Raw genomic sequence first — 17,229 nt, 5'->3', positions numbered from 1 at the left:
TAGTCACCTTCTCAAAGAATTCAATAAGGTTTGTGAGGCACGACCTGCCCTTCACAAAACCATGCTGACTATCCTTGATCACATTATTCCTATCCAGATGTTCATAAATCCTATCCCGTACAATCTTCTCCAAGACTTTGCCCACAACAGAAGTGAGACTCGCTGGCCTATAGTTACTAGGGTTAATCCCTAGGCTCACTAGTCTATAATTACCAGGGTTGTCTCTACTCCCCTTCTTGAACAGGGGAACCACATTTGCTATCCTCCAGTCGTCTGGCACTATTTCTGTAGACAATGACAATTTAAAGGTTCGGCAATCTCCTCCCTGGCTTCCCAGCGGATCCTAGAATAAATCCCATCCGGCCCAGGGGACTTATCTATTTTCACACTCTGCAGGATTTCTAATAACTCTTCCCTGTGAACCTCAATCCCACCCCCAGTCCAGTAGCCTGTATCTCAGTATTCTCCTCGACAACATTGTCATTTTCTAGAGTGAATACTGTCGAAACATATTCAATTAGTGCTTCCCCTATCTCCTCTGACTCCACACACAACTTTCCACTACTATCTTTGATTGGCCCTAATCTTACTCTCGTCATTCTTTTATTCCTTAAATACCTATAGAAAGCCTTAGAGTTTACCCTGATCCTATCCACCAACAACTTCTCATGTCTCCTCCTGGCTTTTCTGAGCTCTCTCTTTAGGTCTTTCCTGGCGACCTTGTAACTCTCAAGCGCCCTAACTGAGCCTTCACATCTCATCCTAATATAAGCCTTCTTCTTCCTCTTGACCAGAGATTCTACTTCCTTCGTAAACAATGGCTCCCGCGCTCTATAGCTTCCTCTCTGCCTGACAGGTACATACTTATCTAGGACACACAGGAGCATTTCTAATGTGCCCATCCCCCTGCAGTTTCCTTCCCCATCCTATGCTTCCTAAATCTTGCCTAATCGCATCATAATTGCCTTTCCCCCAGCTGTAACTCTTGCTCAGTGGTATACACCTATCCCTTTCTATCACTAAAGTAAACATAACAGAATTGTGATCGCTATCACCAAAGTGCTCACCTACTTCCAAGTCTAACACCTGTCCGGGCTCATTACCCAGTACCAAATCTAATGTGGCTTCGCCCCTTGTTGGCCTGTCTACATACTGTGTCAGGAAGCCCTCCTGCACACACTGGACAAAAAGTAATCCATCTATAGTACTCGTACTATAGTGTTCCCAGTCAATATTTGAAAGTTGAAGTCCCCCATGACAACTACCCTGTCTCTCTCACTCCTATCGAGAATCATCTTTGCTATCCTTTCCTCTACATCTCTGGAACTATTCGGAGGTCTATAGAAAACTCCCAACAGAGTGACCTCTCCTTTCCTGTTTCTAACCTCAGCCCATACTACCTCAGTTGACGAGTCCCCAAACATCCTTTCTACAACTGTAATACTGTCCTTGACAAACAATGCCACATCTCCCCCTCTTTTACCATCTTCTCTGTTCTTACTGAAAAATCTAAACCCCAGAAGCTGCAACAACCATTCCTGTCCCTGCTCCATCCATGTCTCTGAAATGGCCACAACATCAAAATCCCAGGTACCAACCCATGCTGGAAGTTCATCCACCTTATTCCGGATTCTCCTGGCATTGAAGTAGACACACTTCAAATCAACGTCTTGCTTGCCGGTGCCATCTTTTATCTCTGAAACTTTATTTTGGATCTCCCTACTCTCAGCCTTTTCTATACTCGAACTACAATTTTGGTTCCCATCCTCCTGCTTGGTTAGTTTAAACCTACCCCAATAGCCTTAGCGAATTTCTCCCCCAGGATATTGGTACCCCTCTGGTTCAGATGAAGACCATCCTGCTTGTAGAGGTCCCACCTACCCCACAAAGAGCCCCAATTATCCAAGAATCCAAAACCCTCCCTCCTGCACCATCCCTGTAGCCACGTGTTCAACTCCTCTCTCTCCATATTCCTTGCCTCACTAGCACGTGGCATGGGCAACAAACCAAAGACAACAACTCTGTTCGTCCTAGCTGTAAGCTTCCATCCTAGTTCCCTGAATTTCTGCCTTAAATCCCCATCCCTCTTCCTACCTATGTCGTTGGTGTCAATGTGGACCATGACTTGGGACTGCTCCCCCTCCCCCTCAAGGATCCCAAAAACACGATCAGAGATATCACGAACCCTGGCATCTGGGAGGCAACACACCAACCGTAAGTCTGTCTCATCTCCACAGAACCTCCTATCTGTCCCCCTAACTATGGAGTCCCCAATGAAATGCTAAAACAATCACATTGACCTTTGGCCTGAATTTCCCCAAACCTTCTACATCTCAAACACTGCAACGTAACAACCTCCCGCACCTGCACATTCCCCTCCAAGTCACTCACCATCCTGACTTGGAAATATATCACCATTCCTTCACTGTCACTGGGTCAAAATCTTGGAATTCCCTCCCTAATGGCACTTAGGCCCAATCTATAGTATGTGGACTCCAGCAGTTCAAGAGGTCAGCTCCCCACCACCTTCTCGAGGGCAACAAGGGATGGGCAGTAAATGCTGGCCCAGCCAACGATGCTCACATCCCATGAACAAAAGCCCTGGACAGTTTGAACATCAGGAATCTGCTCCTATCTCCCACCCACCGCTGCTCTCCCACTCCTCCATTCGCTCTGCCACTGTAAGGCTCAGTAGATGGCACTTACTCCTGGGTCGGAGGCTGAAACCTGATTCCACAGACTTTGAAGATGCCAATCCCAATGCACCTTAGCTGCAGGTTGGGATCTGCTATGTCAAAGAGTTGTGAAACTGAGGCCCTAACCACCCGTGTCAGAGTGGATGGTACTATTTCAAGACGAGCTGAAGATCAGAGAGAGGGAGGGTGTATAGAGGTAGAGAGAGAATGGAGGTAGAGGGAAGGAAAGAGCGAGCGAGAGAATGTATAGAGAGACAGAGTGTGTAGGGTATACAGAAAGAAAGAGAGCGAGAGAGTGTGTAGGAGTCTCCAGAGAGAGAAAGAGAAATAGAATGTGTAAGGGTATACAGAGAGAGAGAGAGAGAGAGTTGGGGAGAACACCGACACAGATAAAAAGGATGCCAAAGTGAATGAAGGAAAATATAGTGAGTACAGGGAAAGGAGAGAGAGAGATACATAAAGAGAAATGAAGAGAAGGATATGTATATTCAGAAAGAAGACAAACAGACAAATGTTGCAGCAGAAATGATCAGTTTAAAAATGTAATTTTAACAAACCCTTTTTCCTACAGTACATAATATCAGGTCCACTGTGCTCAATGTTAGTATCTGAACTATTCCTGTTCAACTAGTAACAGAGGGTTTCATGGGGCTGTAATCAGGTCAATATCCATTTATTTCAGAGTATACACACCTTCTTCCTGGCTCAAGGCACCAAACTTCCTTCTGCCACTAATGACAGCAGGTAAATACTTATTGCCTCTAACTTGGACTTTGTGACCTTTCTTCTCTGCCCGGGTGATGGAAACGATGCGGATGTGTTGTGCAGACTCCCGATCCTGGCCGCTCAGAAAATCTGGATAATCGTCTACCTGTGGGTAAGGGTTATCAGTGAGAAAGTCTCCTGTGCTGATCCACTGTGGTGTTCGTAGGCAGCAAACTTATTTTCAATTCTTTGGTAAAATAAGAATGTATCTTCAACACTTCTTTTAAAATCTGGCCTATTAATTACGAAGGCAAGGAGAAATGGATGTCTAAGCAGATAAAACAATGAAGAGAAGGATATGTGCATTCAGAAGACAAAGGGCAGGAGAAGGGTCATGTGGACCAATGTGGTCTGTTTCTGTGTGAGACAAAGGAACATGCAAACGAGCAACAGGAATAGGCCATTCTGCCCCTCGAGTCTGCTCCACCAATCAACAAGATCATGGCTAATCGATTTACTTCATAATCCTGCCTCCTCCTTGGTGTCTTAAAGGGGCCTCCCTTATATTTTAAAACAATTCCCTGTAATTCCACGTAAAGTTCTGAAAACACTCGAAAAATGCAGAGAGAGAGAGAGAGAGACAAGCGAACATTGCAGATACAAACTCCTTTGTCACAACTATTAGAAGATTTGCATTTATGTAGAGCATTTTACAACTTCAGAATATCCCAGAATGCTTCACTGGCAATTAAGTGCTTACTTAAGCAGTCACTGTTGTAAACGTTAGAAATACAGTGAGCCAATGTGACCACTTGAAGCTATCAAACACAACCATGACATAATGGCCAGAGAAGTGGCCCTTGTGATGTTGGGTGAGGAATAAATATTGGCCAGGAACTCTTCTAATTTTCTTCAATATAGATGATTTGCTGAGAGGTGAGGATGATGTATCAGCAGAAAGTAGGTGACTCCTGCAGCGCAGCACTCCCACAACACGCACTGGAGTGAGAGGGTGGACACTGTACCCAGGTCTCAGGAATGGACTGAATTCACAATCCTCTCACTGACGTGGGTCGTTTGCTAGGAGCTGTAGTTCTTTAAAAGCAGATAGTGATGAGAGTTCCTGGTTTCCCTCCCAAATCCCACTCTCTTGTAACACCTCCTCCCTTGTTCCAAGTTAGTGAGAGGAGTCAAACAGTCAGTTATGGAATAAAACGTGGCATGGTGGCTCAGTGGTTAGCACTGCTGCCTCACAGCGCCAGGGACTCAGGTTTGATTCCAGCCTTGGGCGACTGTCTGTATGGAGTTTGCATGTTCTCCCTGTGTCTGTGTGGGTTTCCTCCCAAAGTCCAAAGATGTGCAAGTTAGGTGGATTGGCCATGCTAAATTGTCCATAGTGTGCAGGCTTGGTGGGTTAGCCATAGGGATTGCAGGATTACAGGGTTTGGGGGGGGGGGGGGGGGGGGCGGCAGTGGGATGCATCTCGGAGGGCTGGTGTGGCCTGATTCTGCACTGAAGGGATTCTATAATTTGAAACATAAAACACGTTAAAATTCAGACTCCAGCGTGTTCCAGAATGTACCTTTGGAACGTGGAATAAACCTATTAGCTCGAACACATTTATCAACTTCTTCCACCTTGAAGTTCCAAAATCACAAAATACACATGCAATGAATGGCCCAGCGTTCCAATTCTTCTCAGCTGTTGTTGGGGACACACGCCTTGGGGAAGACTGGGAGGAAGACAATAGGACATGGAGCCAACAAACCCACTCTAAAACATCAAGAGCCATGATTTAGACCGGTGAACATCTCTGTCCTAATGTCTCACCAGGCTCCACCCAAGATGATAACTCAAACCTTTCTCCAATGTCGCTTCTCAGTTGGTTGAGCATTTAGATCTGTCACCCATGAGCTCACTAATACCAGCCCTGGAGAGAAAAACAGCCTCCTGATAGCAATGCCCTTTAAGGAATGCTGTGATTGCAAAATACTTCATTTAAATTAAAGCCTAACATCATCAATTAAAACATTTAAGTGTTGCTGAATTGTAAGTAAATTAAAGAGATATGAAATTATTATTGAACAGAGGAGCTTGGATGGAAGGCACAATTATCAAATATTTAAATCTGTCTGATAAAATTATGAAGTGGAGTGCCACAAGGATCGGTGCTGGGCCCTCTACTTTTTGTCATTTACGTAAATGATTTGGAGCTAAGAATGTGTTGCTGGAAAAGCGCAGCAGGATTCCTGAAGAAAGGCTCATGCCCAAAACGTCGATTCTCCTGTTCCTTGGATGCTGCCTGACCTGCTGCGCTTTTCCAGCAACACATTCTCAGCTCTGATCTCCAGCATCGGCAGTCCTCACTTCCTCATAAATGATTTGGATGCCAGCATAAGAGGTACAGTTAATAAGATGACACCATCATTGGAGGTGTAGTGGACAGCGAAGAGGGTTACCTCAGATTACAACAGGATCTTGACCAGATGGACTAATGGGCTGAGAAGTGGCAGATGGAGTTTAATTCAGATAAATGCGAGGTGCTGTGTTTTGGGAAAGTAAATCTTAGCAGGACTTATACACTTAATGGTAAGGTCCTAGGGAGTGTTGCTGAACAAAGAGACCTTGGAGTGCAGGTTCATAGCTCCTTGAAAGTGGAGTCGCACTTCAGAAAGGATAGTGAAGAAGGCATTTGGTATGCTTTCCTTTATTGGTCAGAGTATTGAGTACAAGAGTTGGGAGGTCATGTTGGGGCTGTACAGGACATTGGTTAAGCCACTGTTGGAATATTGTGTGCAATTCTGGTCTCCTTCCTATCGGAAAGATGTTGTGAAACTTGAAAGGGTTCAGAAAAGATTTACAAGGATGTTGCCAGGGTTCGAGGATCTGAGCTATAGGGAGAGGCTGAACAAGCTGGGGCTGTTTTCCCTGGAGCGTCGGAGGCTGAGGGGTGACCTTATAGAGGTTTATAAAATTATGAGGGGCATGGATAGGATATATAGGCAAGGTCTTTTCCCTGGGGTCGGGGAGTCCAGGACTAGAGGGCATAGGTTTAAAGTGAGAGGGAAAGATATAAAAGAGATCTACAGGGCAACCTTTTCACACAGAGGGTGGTACGTGTGTGGAATGAGTTGCCAGAGGAAGTGGTGGAAGCTGGTACAATTGCAACATTTAAAAGGCATTTGGATGGGTATATGAATAGAAAGGATTTGGAGGGATGTGGGCTGGGTGCTGGCAGGTGGGACTAGATTGGGTTGGGATATCTGGTCGGCATGGACGGGTTGGACCGAAGGGTCTGTTTCCATGCTGTACATCTCTATGACTCTATGTCAGCCAGCTGTTCTAGAGTAGAGCAGAGTGATAACTGCAATTCTTAATTGTTACTATTGCGATGAGTTAATATTTCAAGATAATGCCCCTTCCTGAGAACTGGTAAAAGTTAAAGACAAAGTTCATCCACCAACTTCCACTCCCACCCCAACTCAACCACTCAATTTCCCACGTTGGCTTAAAAGCTGCTCCATCTCTAACCTTTTTCAGTTCTGACAAAAGGTCATTAACCTGAAATGTTAACTTTGTCTTTCTTTCGCCACAGAGACTGCCAAACCTGCTGAGTGTCTTCAGTTTGTTTCTGCTTTGAATGTTGAATGGGATCGAGGTTTGAGTTCACATCTCCTTAACCAGAATAGATTAAAGCAGATGATGCCCAATTGTCTGCCCCATATTGATATCAAAGCGCATTTTCAGAGTATTTAAAACCTTCTCTGCTTTCAAAAACATGAACATCTTTTCTTTCATGTAGTCGATCTAAGAACGGCTGAATTTCAAATGATAAGTGAAAGGAATACAACAAAGGACATTTATAAATATTATTCATGGAATAAACTAAAGTGATGGCCAATTTTATTCAATTTTCTGAACTTGCTACGTGCACATGTTAGTATAATAGGTCTTGGTGATTTTAGTAACTTCACACAGCATCATGGGTATGATCACAACCTGGTTACTGGATTGGGCATCAGAAAGTATTCATATTCCATGGAGTAGTTAAATTTGTTCGATCACCAACTTCAGTTGCTTGATCAATGACTTCCCACCATCCCAAGGTCAGAGGAGCAGATGTTTCCCTTTGATTGCACCACGTTCAGCACAATTCACAACTCCTCAGATACTGAAGCAGGCCATGTCTAAAAGCAATAAGACCCAAACAACATCCAGACTTGGCCTGACAAGTGGCAAGTAATATTTGTGCCTCACAAAAGCCAGACAATGACCATCTCAAACAGTTAGATTTTCTCCTATCTGCCTTTGAGGTGCGATGGCCTTACCATTGCTGAATCCTCCACTATCAAGGTCTTGAACATTGCCATGGACCAGAAACTTAAGCAGATCATTCATATAAATACTGCAGCCAAAACAGCATATTAGAGGCTGGGAATTCTGTGACGAGTAACTCACCTCCTGATTCCCGAACCTCTGTGCATCAAGTCCGGAGTGTGATGGAATACTCCCCACTCACCTGGATGGGTGCATCTTCAACAACACTCAAGGAGCTTGACACCATCCAGGTCAGCCCACCTGACTGGCATCAGCATTCAGTCCTTCCACCACCATTGCACAAGGGCACCAGTACAAGAGGACAAAAGCAGAAGATGCATTGGAATACCACTGTTTAAGAAAGGTGGTAAGGAAAAGCCAGGGAACTATAGACCAGTGAGCCTGACATTGGTGATGGGCATGTTGTTGGAGGGAATCCTGAGGGACAGGATTTACAAGTATTTGGAAAGGCGAGGACTGATTAGGGATAGTCAGCATGGCTTTGTGTGTGGGAAATCATGTCTCACAAACTTGATTGAGTATTTTGAAGAAGTAACTAAGCGGATTGATAAGGGTAGAGCGAGGGACGTGATCTATGTGGACTTCAGTAAGGCATTCAACAAGGTTTCCCATGGGAGACTGGTTAGCAAGGTTAGATCTCATGGAATACAGGGAGAACTAGCCATTTGGATACAGAACTGGCTCAAAGGTAGAGGGTGGTGGTGGAGGGTAGTTTTTCAGACTGGAGGCCTGTGACCAGTGGAGTGCCACAAGGATTGGTGCTGGGTCCACTACTTCTCATCATTTATATAAATGATTTGGATGTGAGTATAGGAGGTATAGTTAGTTAGTTTGCAGTTAACACCAAAATTGGAGGTGTAGTGGACAGCAAAGAAGATTACCTCAGATTACAATGGGATCTTGATCAGTCGGGCCAATGGGCTGAGGAGTGGCAGATGGAGTTTAATTTTGATAAATGTGAGGTGCTCCATTTTGGAAAAGCAAGTCAGAGTAGGACACACTTCATGGTAAGGTCTTAGGGAAAATTGCTGAACAAAGAGATCTTGGAGTACAGGTTCATAGTTCCTTGAAAGTAGAGTTGCATGTAGATAGGATAGTGAAGAAGGCGTTTGGTATGCTTTCCTTTATTGGTTGGGAGGTCATGTTGCGGCTATACAAGACATTGGTTCGGCCACTTTTGGAATATTGCATGCATTTCTGGTCTCCTTCCTATCAGAAACTTGAAAGGAATCGGAAAAGATTTACAAGGATGTTGCCAGGGTTGGAGTATTTGAGCTATAGAGCTATAGAGCTGAATAGGCTAGGGCTATTTTCCCTTAAGCATCGGAGTTTGAGGGGTGACCTTATAGAGGTTTATAAGATCATGAGGGGCATGGATAGGATAAACAGACAAGATCTCGTCCCCGGGATGGGGGAGTCCAGAACTAGAGGGCATAGGTTTAGGGTGAGAGGGGAAAGACATAAAAGGGACCTAAGGGGCAACGTTTTCACACAGAGGGTGGTGTGTGTGTGGAATAAGCTGCCAGACGAAGTGGTGGTGACACGTACAATTACAGCATTTAAAATGTATCTGGATGGCTATATGAATAGGAAGGGTTTAGAAGGATATGGGCCAAGTGCTGGAAAATGGGACTTGATTAGGTTAGGCTATCTGGTCGACATGGACAAGTTGGACCGAAGGGTCTGTTGTTGTGCTGTGCATCTCTATGACTCTATGACCACCCTTTGTAAACTGGGAACTATATCACTGTTTCTTTACTGTCACTGGGTCAAAATCATGGAATTCCCTAACATCACTGAGGGTGTACCTACAAAGATTCAAGAAGATGATGATCTCACTGAAATTTATAAAATTCTTATAGAGCACGACATAGTGGATAAATATAGGGCATTTCCCCTGACAGGTTACTCAAGAACTGGGGAAAACACAGAATAAGGGGCTTGACAGGATAGTCGCTGAGAAGATATTTCCACGATTGGGGGAGTCTTGAACTATGGGATTAAGTTACAGAACAAGGGACACTCATTTAGAATGGAGATCAAAGGAATTTATTCTCATGGAGTGTACTGAATATTTGGATTTCTTTGTCCCAGAGAGTTGTGGAGGCTATATCACAGAAAGTGTTTAAAGAGGAGATAGATAGATTTTTGAAAATATGGAGAGTTGAGGGCCAGGAGGAGTTGGCGCAAAAGGTGAGTTAAGGCCTGCGGTGGATCAGCCATGATCTTATTGAATGGCGGGTCAGGCCTGAAGGGTCAAGTGGCCTCCTACTGCTCTTATTTCAAAGCAGCAGTCATAATTCTTGAGGATATTGTTAAATTCTTCTAATTCTGTTTCTGTCTGATGTTATGGACCAAACCAGACCATGTCCCCCACAAAGTATTGTAAGGAGATAGCTTGGACCCTAACTCTTTCACACAAAGGATGGTGAGTGCTTGGAATGTGCTCCCAGAGGAGGTGGTGGAAGCAGACACAATTGCAGCATTCAAGAGACACCTGGACAAATACATGAATAGGAAGGGAATAGAGGGTTACAGACCCTGTAAGTGAAGACAATTTTAGTATGGAAGGACAAAATGTGTCAGTGCAGGCTCAGAGGGTTGAAAGGTCTATTCCTGTGCTGTATTGTTCTTTTATATTTATTTAAAGGCAAGTATAAAGTGCCGTTTTCCCGATGTGACTCAATTGGTCCATCACTAGGCATTAGCCAGTCAAACTTCAATTATGTGGGGACAGTTGAGACATTTCTCCTCAGAAGATGAAAGTTATGGGGCTATGTTCGAGAGGTGCTTAAATTCTTGAAGGGTAGTGTAAGTAAGGAGAAACTGTTTTCAGTGGCTAAAGGATGATTAACCAGAGAGAGAGAGAGGAGAGATTTAAGGTGAATGCCAAATAAACAAGAAGCAGAATAAAGACGACACACAGCGGAGTTTTTATAGCCATTACTGAATGCAGTGGAGGCAGATTTAATTAAAGCTTTCAAGAGAGAATTGGATAGATGTTTGAAGCAGATTATTTTGCAGTTGTTGTATCAAATGGTTGTGCCATTTCCCCTCCTGTGTGAACCACAACCCATTAGTTCAACAGTGTGATGACTAGAAATAGGGGCAGGACTTCTGCATGTGACTCCCACCCACAGACCTTGCACTTCGACTGTGTATCCAAGTACTTTTAAGATGTCACGGTTTCTATCTTTACCAGTTTTTCAGGCAGTGAGTTCCAGATCCCCACCATATTTCCGAGTATAAACATTTCCAGCCCCAAATCCTCTTTAAATCTCTCTTCCCCTAAATCTGTTACACTCAAGTTACGGACTCTGAAACGTTACTGTTGATCATTGTCTCTGCACCTTCACTGTGGCTGTAACACTATTCTGCAATTCTGATGCACTTCGTATGGTGTAATCTGCCTGTATAACACACAAAACAACACTTTTCACTGTACCTCAGTACATGTGACAACAATAAATCAATCAGTCTGTGGAAATCACGGAATTGATATGGCACAGGAGGAGTCCCTTTGGCTCATCATGCCTGGATACTGCCCAGTGCTAACCCCCTGCCTTTTCTGCAAATCCCTGCACCTCTTGAATACATCAATTGAACATCTCTTCCCTACGTTTCTAGAAATGTATGCCATGCCCTAAATACAGACTGTGTCAAAGATTTTCCTCACATGACCGTTGCTTCATTTGGGAATTGAGTGCTCCTGACCTCTAACTTTCCTCTTATTTACACTATCAATATTCTTCAAGAATTTAAGCACCTCTCCAATATATTTCCCATGAATAGGAATGGTTTAGAGGAATATGGGCCAAATGCTCGCAGATGGGACGATATCTGGACTAAAGGGTCTGTTTACGCACTGCTCAACTCTGACTCTGTAAGCAACCGTGGTAGTTTCCTCATGACCGTACCATCATAACTTTATCTCCTGCAATTGGTTCTCCCCTCTGTCTAAAGAAAATTAATGGGTTTATCCAAATTGTCCTCAGGACAAAAATTCTTCACTCCAGGCAACATCAGTATGAATCTCCTCTGTACCCCAACCAGGGCATTCATTTGTTTCCTATCATGTGGTGACCAGAACCATACATTGTCCTCGTACTGAGATCCATCTGGCATGTTCTATCAGAGTACAAACCTCCCAACAATTCATTCACCATACCCTCAACACACCATGTGCCCTGCATGTGGCAGAGGCTGCAGATTGTACACTGGACTTGCCAGGTCTCTCAGAACCCATTGGAGTGGCAGTGTGTCATCCTCAATCCCAGGAAGATTGGCTGTTCAGCGACTTTCTGGGGTGAGGGTGCATCTCTTCCATTGTGTGTGGGAGATTTGGTAATTACCTTTGTGAGGAACATTAGATTGTTGACCACAGTTCTCCAACAAAATGAAGTTTAGAGATAAATGTTTTTTGAGTAAGAGTTAAATGTTTCTGCAGTTCAATGTTGTTCTTTTCAATGTGGCTGCCCGCTATTAGATCAAAATGATTTAAGCCATTAAAACAATTTTCTTTTATTCGTTGAAATGTTGGAAATCTTGAAATAATTAAGAAATAAAAGTGAATAAATGAAAAGGGTTTACATTACTGAGTAAGCCATCTTTTCTGCTGATCAACACATCACAAAGCAGTGACAGCAAACATAAAGCAGTAATTATGTGCAAGTGGGAATAAATTAAGCTTGAAATAGAAACATAGCACACTCAGCATGCTCTGTCTTTACTTTCCCCATCACTAGATTGATAAAAGGAAGCACTTTCGTGTTCGGCAAATACCAATTAAAATCCATCACCAGACTGTGGACCACTGGCCATTTGCTGGTTATTTGATTTGAAGTGCATTTGAGAAGTGCTTTTCTCTACATAGACACAGTGGCTCTCTTAGACACTCAGCAACCGCTCTTAGCACCACCTTTTCATTTCAATAAAGTATGAAAGTGTAAACACGAGGGTGGTGAAGAAGGCATTTGGCACACTTAGCTTCATTGGTCATAACATTGAGTATAGGAATGCAAATATCATTTTGCGGTGGTACAGGACATTGGTTGGGCCACTTTTAGAATACTATGTTCAATTCTGGACTCCCTGCTATAGGAAAGATGTTGTGAAACCTGAAAGGGTTCAGAAAAGATTTATAAGGATGTTGCCAGGACTGGCAGGTTTCAGCTCGAGAGAGAGGCTGAATAGGTTGGAACTATTCGGAGGTTGAGGGATGGCCCTATAGAGGTTTATAAAATCATGAAGGACATGGATAGGGTGACTAGTCAAGGTCCTTTTCCTCACATAGGGGAGTCCAAAACTAGAGGGCATAGTTGGAAGGGGAGAGGGAAAAAAATTAAAAGCGACCTGAGGGGCAGCTTTTTCACGCAGAGGTGCGTGTATGGAATGAGCTGCCAGAGGAAGTGGTGGAGGCTGGTACAATTAAAATGTTTAAAAGGCATCTGGAGGATATATGAATAGGAAGGATTTAGAGGGTATGGGCCAAATGCAGTCAAACCTGAAAGGGTTCAGAAAAGATTTATAAGGATGTTGCCAGGACTGGCAGGTTTCAGCTCGAGAGAGAGGCTGAATAGGTTGGAACTATTCGGAGGTTGAGGGATGGCCCTATAGAGGTTTATAAAATCATGAAGGACATGGATAGGGTGACTAGTCAAGGTCCTTTTCCTCACATAGGGGAGTCCAAAACTAGAGGGCATAGTTGGAAGGGGAGAGGGAAAAAATTTAAAAGCGACCTGAGGGGCAGCTTTTTCACACAGAGGTGTGTGTATGGAATGAGCTGCCAGAGGAAGTGGTGGAGGCTGGTACAATTAAAATGTTTAAAAGGCAGCTGGAGGATATATGAATAGGAAGGATTTAGAGGGTATGGGCCAAATGCAGTCAAATGTGACTCGGTCAGTTTAGGATGCTTGGACAAGTTGGACTGAAGGGTCTGTTTCCGTGCTGTGTAATTCTATGACTCTGTAAGCAACTTGTATTCTGTGATAGTTTCCTCATGACCTCCCCTCAGCTCCAGCTCTACCTGAGCTCGGCTTAAACTGGTGTCCTAGTCTCTGGCTCAGCTCTTAACATACCTACATCTGAGTCAGTGGATTTTGGGTTCAAATCCCATGCCAGAGAATTGAACACAAAGCTCAAGGTTAACACTGCTGTGCAGTGCTGCAGGATATCAGTGTTATTAGAGGTGCTATCTTTCATGGGTGACATTAAACCAAAGCCCCTTTAGCTTCACTCAGATCGATGTAAAAGGCCCTATTCTGTAGAAAGCAGGGAAGTTCACTTTGGCCAATACTTATTTCTTAATCAACATCACAAAATAAAAAGTGGATTACTTGGTCATTGTCACATTGCTGTTTGTGGGGGCTTGCTTAGTACAATAGCAACTGCACTTTAAAACAAAACTGGCTGTAAAACTTTAAAATATTGGAAATTATTTAAACGCAACCTTTCATTGCTTCCACACATCTTTTTTTGAGGGTCAAGGTAGCACTTGATGTTTCTTAGGATCTTCAAGTCATGCATTAAAATTTTATTGCCACTCAGTGATTGTAAACATGCAGATCTTGTATCAATTATTCAGAAAGGACATGTTCAGTGAAAGGGTTCTCAGGTTTTAAAAAAAAGCGACCTTGACAAAATACAAAACACTTGTTTCTACTATTTATTCATAAATGTTTTCACAGCAAAAAAGTTTGGTAATCGAAGGCAATATGCAGTTTATTCTTTAGTTCCTTAACTGATTTGTTGTTCCTGTGCCCAGTGTAGATAAAATTATCAACTTGTATATTATGTTAAACCCAGACCCGAGGTGAGGTTCTCGACACATTATGGCTGCAGAAGCCCAAATCATTCAACTTCCAGGAAGGGGATGAGTTGGCATCCCTTCTTTATTAAGCCACCCTTGGTTGATTTCAGTAAGGTATCCCATCCGTTGGGAATACCTTTCTCCCAATCCCTATTGAACTAAAGCCTTCCAAGAAGCCAATTTAACTGGGCTTTCATGAGTGAATAAATATTGAGTTTATTACTAAATGCATGAAGAATTTATGACATAATAAACATACAAACAGATTATAAATACAAGGTAGGTCAAACAATATAGAAGTTAAACTAATATGGAGCAGTCTCTGAATTTTTTGTGAACAGTGGTTAGTTGAATTCTGGCAGTTACATTGGAGATTACTAGGAATGTTGACACTGGCAGTTGATTAGTCTTTTTTCCTAGTCTTAACTGAGATTCTGTTGCTCTGATTTCTTTCAACTTTGGCTGAATTCCAGCTTTCAAGGTCAGAGAGTCTTATTTCTTTTTGTTTGGCTTGCTAGCTAGTTGACCTCGAGCAATTACAGTTAAATAGCCCCTTTACCTGCAACGCAGGGGTGATCAGTTCTTTGACTGTGACATTTACAGTATGTTAATGCTCAAGTCCTGCTGGTAGTCATAGCTTCCTTAGTCACAAAAGAGCTTCAATCACACTGGGACACTTGTAACTGGCTTGCTGCTGCAAAATGGCTGTCACATTTCCTATGTTATAACAGCAATTAAATCTCAGAAAGTACTTCAATGACTGTGAAACATGATGAGTTTGAGACATGATGAGTTGGGGGGGTTTGGGGTCATTAGCTCCAGTTCATCTTTGTAGTCATAAGCAATCACACTCCAATCAATCTCTTTTGATTTGTCTCTTTACCCTCTTTGAAGAGATGCTGCCTGACATTCCCATTGCATCATTAGGTGTGGCATTCCTCGGGTCTCTTTCCAAACAGCTATTTATTATACATCCACAGCCATTTCTGGTTGTTTTGGTCCTCTTTTAAAAACCACATTTTGGAACTGTATAATACTTTGGGGTTTTGATCCATGTCTGTGACAATTTTGAAACAACTAAATGCGTCACTTAAACAAGTAACTGGCACCAAACTATCCCAGTGCACTACACATGCAACAATGCTCTTCATTGAAATAATAAGCTGACAGTTTAGATTGCGAGTAGGGTGCAGAGGGAGATCATTTCTCACGTTCCTGAAATGGAAACACCTTACACAGGTTACACTGACATCAAGGAAACCCTGACTCCAGCTTCCTGTCACTGTCACTATCTGGTGAGGCGTTAAACTGAGTCCTGTCTAACCTCCCGATAAACAATCCCAAGATAGTATTTTGAAGAACAGCAGGAGAGATATATCCAGTGTCCTGGCCAATATCTATTTCTCAATCAATATGAGTCAAAACAGCCTTTCTGGTCCATTACCAAGAGTGTCTGTGTGGGAGTTTGCTGCTGCAAAATGGCTGTCACGTTTCCTATGTTATAACAGCGATTACATCTCAGAAAGTACTTCAATGACTGTGAAACAGCTTGAGACTTGATGAGTCAGTGAAAGGTGCTACATAAATGCAAGGGTTGTTTCAAAAACAACAAGTGGTAACTTGTGGGCTAGCTCCAGAAAATAAATCAAAACACAAAAGCTGATGTTTTATCACAAAACGCTGAATCAGTGGTGTCTGTCTTTTCATAGTGAAAGACCAGCCTGTCTGTTTGATTAATAAATTGACTTTGAATCCAAATTACACCAGTGTCTCCCAGCAACCTTCTGTTGTGAAGATAATCACCACAGGCTAACTTCCAGGACAGTCAGGGAAATAAAACTTCCCATCATTTCTTCATACTATGTATGTGGTATTAACAGCACAAATACAGGATATTCAGCCCATCTGGTCCATGGTGAGACTTAAACCCCATCCAACATCATCATCCCCATCCACATCTGTACATCCTCTTCTGACTTTGTTTTCTGAGTTTATCTAGCTCACAGCACGTTGCTGGTCACCTCTCCTAGTCCTGATGAAAGAAGTTTCTTTTCATTTCCCTGTTGAATTTATTAATGACCATCGTATGGTCCCCTTCAAGTGGAAACGTATTTTCTACCCTATAGATCTTTCTCATAATCTTAAAGGCCTCCACCCAGCTACCCTACAATAAATTTGTCCCTTTATTAATTCCCTTCAGAAACATTAATGAATGGTCTCGCGGAACTAAGAAGTAATCCTCTCCATTGGCCATAATGTGTTACAAAAGCTTCAGACTGTGACCGTCAAAATTGTGTGCTGTTCATAATGCTGCCTTCTCCTTGCAGTTTAATATCAATTATAATGAATGATGTACAAAAGTACATTACGAGCAGAATTTTCAAAAGATGTTGCTATATCTTTCAATATTAAAAACTGCAATTGATGTGGTATCTTTTTGGAAAAGTATGTTCCATTTTGCACTACCTTCTGTGTGAAATCCACAACGGTTTCCAACCTCAGAATGTTAAAGCCAATTATGAGGCAATTATGAAAATATATTAATAATCCAACGAAGTAGCAACAAATGGTCTCCATAAATAAACAGAATACAAATTTAGTCTGTTGATTATGCTTTTGTTTTGAGCCAGAGCTGAGCTGTTTATTAAATGTTTCTCTGAATGTCAAATGGGATTAAATTTA

General features: G+C 42.8%; 1 protein-coding gene across 2 annotated transcripts in view; it reads right to left on the bottom strand.

The window, feature by feature from the left end:
- The window catches only part of c19h12orf56 (chromosome 19 C12orf56 homolog), an 82,708-nt gene that overhangs the window by 60,759 nt on the left and 4,720 nt on the right, over positions 1–17,229 (bottom strand). For both annotated transcript variants that reach the window (XM_043709959.1, XM_043709960.1), the window contains exon 2: positions 3,390–3,567. In XM_043709959.1, the coding sequence (XP_043565894.1) occupies positions 3,390–3,567 (178 nt within the window). The remainder of the gene's footprint in view (positions 1–3,389; positions 3,568–17,229) is intronic.

This window comes from Chiloscyllium plagiosum, chromosome 19 (assembly GCF_004010195.1).
Source record: "Chiloscyllium plagiosum isolate BGI_BamShark_2017 chromosome 19, ASM401019v2, whole genome shotgun sequence".
Lineage (NCBI taxonomy): Eukaryota > Metazoa > Chordata > Chondrichthyes > Orectolobiformes > Hemiscylliidae > Chiloscyllium > Chiloscyllium plagiosum.
The sequence above is the reverse complement of the archived record's forward strand: the minus strand, read 5'-3'. Positions and strand labels throughout refer to the sequence as shown.